The sequence below is a fragment of the Solanum stenotomum genome, chromosome 1 (assembly GCF_019186545.1).
Source record: "Solanum stenotomum isolate F172 chromosome 1, ASM1918654v1, whole genome shotgun sequence".
Taxonomy (NCBI): domain Eukaryota; kingdom Viridiplantae; phylum Streptophyta; class Magnoliopsida; order Solanales; family Solanaceae; genus Solanum; species Solanum stenotomum.
This window is the reverse complement of record NC_064282.1, coordinates 53,725,308-53,735,190: the sequence shown is the minus strand read 5'-3', so window position 1 is coordinate 53,735,190 and position 9,883 is coordinate 53,725,308. Positions and strand designations below refer to the sequence as shown.

Sequence of the window (9,883 nt, the reverse complement as noted above, 5' to 3'; positions counted from 1 at the left end):
GGGGGGGGTTGTTAGTTTTAAGGGTATAAGTGAGCCAAAAGGTGAATGGAAGGGTATTTTTAGAGTAGAAGGGTACTTTTAGACCAAAAGGTGGATGAAGCATATTTTAAAACATTTTCCTATAGTTTAGGAGTATTTTTGACCCTTTTCCGTATAAAAACATGGAAGTGGGGCTGAGGGCTTAGTCCAAGTGACAAAGGATGAGGGGCTTTGGACTTAAGTCAAGAGATTCGAGCCCTATGGGACTAAGCTTGGTATTAAGTGGAGAAGAGTAGAGGGGTGGATCCATTGTTCCTGAATTTCGAAAGTTGTGTTGGTCCAAAGGGTTGGCCCCAGACGGATTTCTAGGTCATAAAAAGAATACTTAGGGGGAGATTGAAGAAAAGGAATAACTGCATGAGAAAAAGGAGCATCACAAAAGGCATAAATTAAGAAAGGAAACATCACATAATTTTGATTGGAAATTGGATAAAAAGTTCTCTCCTGAGTCCTAACTTTAATTTGTTTGAACTTTTACCCAAAGTCACTTCAGCCTGTTCTAATATTTCAAGCTTGGTAGGTGATAGCTCTACTAGACCTCCACCCACCACTTAATGGGACAAACCAAAACACAAAATACTAAACATAGATTACCGCACACTCCAAAAGCTAGAAGAACCACAAGGCCAATATTTCTGATATTAGTACAGATACAAGTTACAACTACTCCATGCTCCATTGAATCTATGTTCATAGTTTTTATCGAGAATTTGTTAAACCTTGGAGGAAAAGAGTTAATACTTCACTTATGCTTTTTCTTCCTGATAAGTAAATTCTTCAGTTATGTTTTCCCAAGTTACAACAAAGGCGGATAATTCCTAGGGAGGTCTTAATTGTTTTGATTAGGAACTGGATGGGACATATTGCAATATAAGCTTCTATGGGTTCTTGAGAATCATTGAATCTGAAATATATGAGGTACAAAAGGTATTTAAGGAAGAGTAAAGGAGAACCACTGACCTTTGTCTGCTTTAGGAGATTACTGATGGGATGATTTGGCGGGGAGAAATGAAAGGAAATGTCGCCATTCTCCTGGCTGTCACCAGCCGGAAATTGCATAAACTCATTTGCTCGTGCATTCATCTTGAGCTCATTAGAGCTCTCAAAAAACTTATCAACAGCATCAGTATGCCTAGTAAGTAATGTGGGCATGTTTTCAAATGGATTTAGAGGCATGCAATCAATGTCCTGACAGAGCATTAAATGTTCTAATTAGTCATCAGGTCCAGAAACCAACCACTGGAGAACCAAAACACAAAGTACTGAAACACTGATTCTTTTTATAAGTACAGTACTGAAATACTGATTCATACACACAGTAAATGTTATGAACAAGTAGAATAGCTAGTTACAAGGACAGATAATATTTGTCTTCCAACGAATAAAAGAGATGACACGCAGGAGTTCAATAATTCAGTTTGGTTGGGACTTGAGTAATCAATTTAATTTAGTAATGCCTTTCTTTTTCTCTTACTTTCTGTCAGAAGCATCCTCAGAAGAAAGATTAGGTTTACCATATCTGGAGGATGGCACCCCAGAGTGAGTACAGACATTTGGACTCACTATAACATAACCTGATTCCTAATTTTATTTCTTTCACATTACGGGATAGCTTGGAAAGGAACATAAACAATTAATAAACTACTCCTAAATCCCAAACTAGCTGTACTTGTCTTAGAAAATACTACATAATGTATCTGTCTTCTCTATTCAAGCACACTTCAATCAAATACAACTAGCCTTCTCTCACTATATCCATATATGTGCTACTCGCACCTTCGTAATCATCTCTAATCTTGTCCGATCTTTGTGAACCTAAGAGGAACTATAGACTAACATAGTAGAATATCATATGAGCACATTTAAGCAATAATGAATTACCATGACAAATTCAACCCCAAGCTCTGGTCGGTCAAACTGAACACGACATCTAGAGTGATCAACTGTCAGCACATTTCCATCATGTATCTCTCTTGTTTTTGGATGGATCGCAATCACACGTTGCCCTACCGACAAAGGCCTTGCAAGATCTGTGGGTAGCCCTTCCCTGGTACCTTCACGAAGTTCAGTATAATGTGATCTGACAGATTCCCGGTATTGATTAAGTTTCTCCTTTTCTTCATTCAAAAATTGCTCAGAGAATCGTCGTGGTTTTCCAAGAGAACTACATCAAGAAAGGATCAAATGGACCATCATTAACATAAAAATAACAAACCCCAAATGTTTAGTGCCCAGGGAATAGACTCAGTAGAGTGACTTCCAAATTGAAAGAAAGTTGAGAGGTATACCTTCTTATGACGCCCCATTCAACACGAGTTAACCTTGGAACATGCCCTAATCCAACATGATGCAGGTACTCCACAAATTCCCTTTTGGCAAACCAAGGGTAGTCAATTGCACTGTAGAACCACTCATACGTACACCATCTTCGTACCTGATGGTTGGAAAGGCAACTGGAAGTCTTTTTCTGCATGCAACGTATGCAAGTTAACTAGTGTTCATATCATGATAATGAACTGCAAGATGGACAAAGGTGAATAACTAACCTTAAGACTGAAAGCTTTGTCACGAAGTGCAGTGAAGGATGCACTAGTATCATCCAAACTTTTATCAGACATCTTCAAATCTTTTTGCCTTTGAGGTTTTTTCAGGTCCATCTTACGCCTGCTTCTGACTTTAGTAGGCAAGTTCACCTGGTTTTCCACAGGGATCTGGGCAGTTGATTGAGCTGAATCACTTCGTTCTGTTCTTGGATCTGCACATGATGAATGCTCCTGATCTTTGATTAATTTAGGCGAGACCTGATAGGATCTTTTACCCTTATTGGTTGACTTCTTTGATGCTTCTTTTGCCTACAGGAGAAAAAATACCAAGTAAAATTAGAAACAGTGCTGCTGATTAAAGTATCCAATCTGGCAAAATGCTCAACACTGTGGTTCAAACATGTCTAAATCTCGAAACAACACTTAAATTAGACAAAAGTAAGAAAATCACCACAGCTTCCTGAGATTCAGTAACATCATAGTTAACATGACCTTCAGCTTTTCGAGCCTGCATGATTATCCTCAGAAGTGTTACATATCATTTATACATCAGAATATTGAACAGGGATGCAATGCTGTCTTCTAATACCTTAGACGACATTGCTTTCTGTGCCCTCCTCGCCTGCTTTGTTTCAGGACCAGCGTTAACATCAGTAGATGTAACTTTACCATGCTTTGATACCGTACTGGATGCAACTTCAAACTTTGATAAAGGTTGACTCCATCTCGATTTAACCCCCATCGATCCACGTTTGTCTCTTTGTCTATGTGCTGGAATGGCTTCCAAGGAGCCAGATTCATCAACATGATCATCAATTTCATCCTTGACGTGGATCATTGACTCTGAAAAAAAAAAAACAGAGAGAGAATCTAATATACTCACAGTCAAGACAGATTAACAAACTGAAAATCAAATGGAAACACATGAAGTGTGATCAAGATACAGGATAGTTAGCATATCCAACACTTCAACTGAAACCAAAAGGAAACAGTCAAGGAGAAAAACAAGCTCAAACACCAGAAGTGAAAGGAAGTTGAAATCACAAGCAGGAAGAAATAGCAATGTCACAACTATGACAAGATGGAAGAATTAAATGCTAGTCATACACTTCCAAGGTAAGAAAAATTGTAAGATAGTAAACCCTCCACTAGCTATTTGGACAAAACAGAGAGCACAAAGAAAGAAAAATGGAAAATACTCATCTTCTACAACACAGAAGAAATACACCAAGGAGCAGACTAGCAGATTATCATGACAAGGAATAGTAAACAAAAATCTTGTTTCATTGTCCATGAATCCACAGTTAGGTCTACGATATCCAGGTTCTTCTATACTGGCTAATACATCCCAAATCCATATACCTAGTGATATACTTACCATCAAAATCCTAAATCAGTAACCTCAAACTTGCAAAAAAAAAAAGTTAAGAAAAAGCAAAAATTGCTACTAGGTCCATCCAATATTACCAGCTATTTTAGGAATTAGCGCAAGCATGCCTTAGATTTATTTTCTCTCCTACCTAAGGATATAGCACATGGTAACCCGTGAATAAATGTTAAAAAGTAAGCTTATACAACAATATACTGTCTGCATAGAAATTGATGTCAGGACATTGTAAACCACATCCCTGCACGCTATTATTTAGTTACTTGTACAGAAATTTTGAAAAGATAAAAATTCCAGAACAGATCAGAAGTACCTAAGCATGTGCAACACTTTTTTCCAGCCAAATGATGATGAGCTCATTAGGTAGAATATCACAATCTAAATAATTTCTTCCTTTTGGTTTATTCTAAATAAGGAAACATCCATTTAACCGCAAAAACAGGATGCTTTTGGAATAAATTAATTACCTTCTTATGTATCATAAACTGCAGACAGATTTGAGATATTTGGTGCATGTTCTTAAATATATATGGTATTCGGTCAGTCATGCCAAGAGGGTTGAACAAAGTTATCATTAGTTGGAAGGACAGAAGGTGCGAAAATGCTAAGATGCCCAGAAAACTATTCCTATGAGCATATTATGGGCCAAATGGATAGACACTTTTGAAAGTGAAAAGCGCTCAAAAAAGAGACAAGGTCAACTGGGCTTGAAGTGAAAAGCGAGAAGTGAAGTGCACAATTTACAGAAGATCAGAAAATACAAAACATATATGAATTTAGTACTGTAATAATTGACTTTCAACTAAAACAACTAATTCAATATCAAATACACAGTAACATTAATATTAATCCAACTCAAAGTTGAGTTTCAAAGAACCGACTGCTTCTCATTGAGGTCACTCACTTTGTGCTTCATTATTTGAAGAGCACAATTCACTACAGTGCATGGCTTTAACCCAAGGAGAGGCAACCCTCACATCACATTAAGCAAAAAAAGTGATAGCTTATAAAAACGCTGACCGGATAGGAATCATTTAACAGAGAAACAGTGTTGTGAAAAGCGACAAAAAGCGTGCTTAAAGCACGAAGCGAGGTGAGGCGCAAGCATTGCACTTTTATGCTCTGAAGCGAGGCGCTGCTGAAAAAATGAGTGCTTCAGTAGGCAAAGCAAGAAGCGCGCTTAAAGCAAAGGCAACAAAAAGCTCGCTTAAATGAGATAAGCGCTAGTTAGGGTTTTTTTTTAATTTCTGTTAAGGTTTTTATTTTATTTTTAAAATCTGTAAATCTACTTGGGACATCTTTCCAATTATTTTCTCTCCTTGGTCGACTGCTGCTACACTCTATAGATTAGTTCTCTTCTCCTCCTCCTCTTCTCTTCTTCTCTTCTTCTCGTCGGTCGACTGCTGCTCTGTTTTTTTCTCTTCTTCTCTTTGGTTGACTGCTGCTTTGTTTTTTTCTTTTTTTTGTTTGCTGGCTGCTGCTATGTTTTGTCTCTATATTTTTCTTCCTTTGTTTTTTTGTTCTTCTGTGACTGAGTTACTGCTGCTCTGTTTGTAATGCTATGCTCTGTTTTTTTCTTTCTTTTTTTGTTTTGCTGGCTGCTACTCTGTTCTGTCTCTATATTTTTTTTCCTTAGTTTTTTTGTCGTTCTGTTACTGAGTTACATTTCTACTTTTGCTTGTAGTAAGTTGTATAATGTCACAATGATGAATAGGAGTTTGATCCTTTGTGATTTGGTTATTTATTTGCTTTATATGTTATGACTTATGAGGATTATTGACTATCTATTTACTTTTTAATCTAAGAATATATTACCTCTATTGAGTTATTTAATATTTTTTATTTGTATACTAAATACTGCTTTATTTGGAAAAAGTGTGTGCTTCCACGCTTCTGTGAAGTGAGCCCTCGTCACTTTTTTCCGCTTCTCGCTTCCCGAAACACTGCAGAGAAGTAATATAGCTAACGTGAAGTTCAAAGGTCTACAGAATTTGAATTTTGGAGTAGGTTGAACATAGTAAAAAGTATAGAGGATACTGTAATTACTAGATCCCGAATATGCTCAGTAACTTTTGAATCTTTCCAAAGCACTTTCTAGGCGCTGGTATATAAATAAAAATACTTAAATTATCAAAAAAAGAAAAATACCCATGCGTATGTTTGTGTTTGGCCCAAAGAATTAGAAATTCCATCAAAAGTAAAGTCATTGTTTTGGTTTCCATAGACCTATTGGAGTAATTTAGAGCCCGTCTGGATTGGCATAAAAAAGTAGCTTTTAAGTCAAAAAATAAAAAGTAGGGAGAGGCCTACTTTTGGTTTTTAACTTTTTTTTAAGTCATTTTTAACTTATTTTAAGTTATTTTGAACTAGTCAAACACTCCCTAACTTATTTTAAGTCATTTTTGACTTATTTTAAGTTACATTTATATTTGCCAAACACTTCCAAAAGTCAAAAATTGACTTAAAAGTATATTTGACAAACTTTGAAGCCAATCCAAACACCCTCTTAGTCATTTGAAACAGAATAGACAGGCCATAAATTCTGTAAGTGAACTCATACAGGGACAGGCAAGCAGCTGTGAAGATTATTAAGGAAAGATAGAAGCATAGCATAGTCTGAAAGCAAATGTGCAAAAATAATCTAAATAGAAATCACTGTTCTAACACAATTTTTAACTGAATTTAACTTTTCAGTAAATAATTCACAGAAAAAATCAGACCTCTAAGTACAGAGTTAATTCAAAGATCGGAAGTTTCAAATAACAAGAGAAAATACCTGAATGCATAGAGGTCAAAGTGGCTAAAATATTAGGCTAAGACAGGGAGAATACGAAAGGGGGATAGAGAGATACTATCAACACCCAGCATATCTCAAATAGCCATCAAGCAAGCTTTCATGCAAAGATCTATTAGAAACAGAATTTTGTACCCTTACCATCTTCATTTTCTGCTGTTGGCATCATTAGAGACAAATCAGCCAAAGTTTGTAGAGCATCAAAAGCGGAGCTTTCATCTACATGAAGGAAAAAGTAAATTAGCAGATATAACCTCTACTTTCACGGTCTACCAAGATATAACAGTTTCTATCACATAATAAGAGGTTTAAAGTCGAATTACTTAACCGAAAGTAGCAAGCTACTTTGCATTTAAATAACAGAACTCAGAAATAACTCTTGCTTTACAACTTGAAAAACAAAGTCAAGCTAATGACAAAAGGAACAGTATCTCAAAAATATAACAGAACTTCCATGATGTCCTAACCCTATGTTGCTGAAACTTGTAATTCTGAGTCCATCCATTCTCTACCTTTTCCTGGCTGTCTAAGACTTTACTGATAAAGTACCTCCCTAAAGATTAATGTTATGAAGGAAATGTTCTCATCTATAGCCTGCCATAGTAAAGCCAGAAAAGGAAAATATCCCCAAGAATGGCAATCATAAAGTTTAGCTTACTAGCATTACAATGGCACAGAAGTAACAGACACTTCGAGTTTTGAAGGTAGACTTGGGAAACTTGGTTTGATGATTAAGCACCTGGGAAACCTATTTATGTTTCCTTTTTTTCTTATTTTGATTGGGTTATTAGTGAAAACCTGCTTTGGCTTTTGACTCTTATTCTGATGCTGTTCACATTCTGAAGTTCCCAACCACTTTGAACTTGTTAAACATTGTCGGAGGAGTGTTTAGTATGTCTATTGTGGATCAATTCTTGAGTTGCTGCTTCTGTAAGTAACTTGTTGCCTTCAATTTTATGGCATGTCATGTGAAAAGAAATGGACCTCAGCCTAAATCAACCTCAAAAGCAAGTTCATGATGTGAGGATGGGGGCCCAGGCTGACATCTAGAGCATGGACAACATAACATGGGCTTTATACCAGATAGGAAAAGAAAAGGGAAAGGGGCGTTAAGGGGATAATATTTGAGGTTTACATAGCCTTCAGCTAAAACAAAGCAGATACGGTCTTATATACGCTCATGTATTTCGACATTGTAAGAATTAATGATCATTGTGATGAAACAAAAACTGTCATTTTCTCCTTCGAAGAGCATTAGCCCTAGTTTAGGTTAGTGCAGTAGTAACACCTCATACTTACTGCTCAGCACTATTGTCAAACTTGAATGCATGTTCAAATCTTATTACTCAACTTCGCTTATGTTTCCAAAAATGCATCCTCCTTCCCCCTCTTAACTAGTGGCAAACGATAAAATAGAACAATCAAAGAGGACCAAAGGAACATTTAAAATGCTGTTAAATTATTAAAATGGGAAGTTCTAAAGAACAGTAATCTACAAAACTTTGTAATACCTCTCCCGAAAAGAACCTTTTTGCTCCTCTTTCTTGAATTCTTTTCATTTGTGGCCTCCATTTCAAGTTTACCCCTCGTCGCACCCAATTTTTGACCTTCTTCTGTACCACTACATGCCTCTTTGATATCATCAAAATGATTGTCACCACTATCATCGACTTCCAACTTTCCACCGTAAGGTCTTTTTCGCTTTTGTGTTGTTCGACCAACGGTTCCACTTTCCCCCAACTCATTCTTATACCGCATCAGCTCACCAGTGTCCGCTTCCATGCTTCCCTCTTCTCCATCCACTTCATTACTAAGAAGCTTGACATTGCCCATTTCCATTTTAACACGCTAGTTGGGGAAAAAAAATCAAATAGTTGATCTGCTGAGGACATAAAGTCTATGCAGATAAGTCACAATGTGAAATGAAAGTAAAGTCATACCTTTCTTTCAGCAGTCCCAATAGGTGAGGTCATAGCACCATCCGTCCTACGGTTTGGTGTCTTAGAGACCTGAGGAGACCCACCTCTTTGTGAAGCTTCTGTTAAAACTAATGCTATCTTCACATCATCATCAGTGTCATCTGCCTGCAGTTTCAAACTTTGCCTACTTGGAGAAAAATATTTCTCACCCTTGGGATTTTCATAAGAAAAAGAAACAGGAAAGCGTGGGGTTCGTTTTCCAACAGCTCGAGGCCGGCTTCCTGAAAGGCAACTCCATAGAAAATTCATTAATATAATCACATGACAGGTACTCAATCTTTAGATAAAGAAAAAGAGAGTAGGCTTCTATCTTTAGCTACAGATAATAAATGAAAAGAAAGATTTAGTTTGTTAACATAGTTTTTTTGCATCCATGTCTGAATGGTGAAACTGCCCCTCAAAGAGGTCAAGCCTCAGTATATTCTGTAAATAGGTAATGTGGAAGGCAGATAAACAAAATGACATCCTGGGAAAAGTTACTACTGCATGAAAGTACAATGCACTGGTGACAATAAACTCTATGCAAGAATAACAAGCAAGAAAGATTCTAATATAGGCCCAGCTGGAAGACTTTTTACAGATATTATATTCTTTTTTATCAGAATAATACTAAATACTGAATTTTAATGTTTACTTTTTTGCTGTTGTTGTTGTAGTTTGGGGGGGGGGGGGGGGGGGGGGGGGGGNGTAGAAGGGACAACGCACCTCCCGAACGCTTCTTCTTCAACAAAGTTAAACAGCCATGACTAGCTGCTAATGCTGAGGATGTCATCTCAGATGCTTTAGATGCATTAGGGAGAACTTTTACCCGTGCACGATTCTGAAATTTTCGAGACGTTCCAGCATCCTCATTACTTTCTTGCTCACTGTCGCTTGCTGCCTGACATCCAATAGTCAAGTTAATTCACCAGCAAATACTGAAAATTAAGACTCAGCTACAATATTTAGGGTGTGTTTGGTATGAAGGAAAACATTTTCCGGAAAATGTTTTCCAATTTTCTCATGTTTGGTTGGGTTAAATGTTTTGGAAAATGTTTTCCAAATCAACTCATTTTCCTCAAATTTAAGGAAAATGACTTCCCTTCAAAACTTAAGGAAAACATTTTCCAAAACTCTCTTCCACTTTCCAATTAAAAAAAAA

At 36.8% G+C, this 9,883-nt stretch overlaps 1 protein-coding gene across 1 annotated transcript in view; it reads right to left on the bottom strand.

The window, feature by feature from the left end:
* Positions 1 to 9,883, bottom strand: part of LOC125870969 (protein ALWAYS EARLY 3-like) — a 22,480-nt gene that overhangs the window by 7,385 nt on the left and 5,212 nt on the right. Inside the window, exons 6-15 of the mRNA XM_049551529.1 lie at positions 9,448 to 9,622; positions 8,704 to 8,963; positions 8,275 to 8,611; positions 6,905 to 6,982; positions 3,172 to 3,425; positions 3,034 to 3,090; positions 2,586 to 2,891; positions 2,328 to 2,506; positions 1,921 to 2,203; positions 1,000 to 1,227 (exon numbers count right to left, since the gene is read on the bottom strand). Coding sequence (XP_049407486.1) covers positions 1,000 to 1,227; positions 1,921 to 2,203; positions 2,328 to 2,506; positions 2,586 to 2,891; positions 3,034 to 3,090; positions 3,172 to 3,425; positions 6,905 to 6,982; positions 8,275 to 8,611; positions 8,704 to 8,963; positions 9,448 to 9,622 — 2,157 coding nt within the window. The remainder of the gene's footprint in view (positions 1 to 999; positions 1,228 to 1,920; positions 2,204 to 2,327; positions 2,507 to 2,585; positions 2,892 to 3,033; positions 3,091 to 3,171; positions 3,426 to 6,904; positions 6,983 to 8,274; positions 8,612 to 8,703; positions 8,964 to 9,447; positions 9,623 to 9,883) is intronic.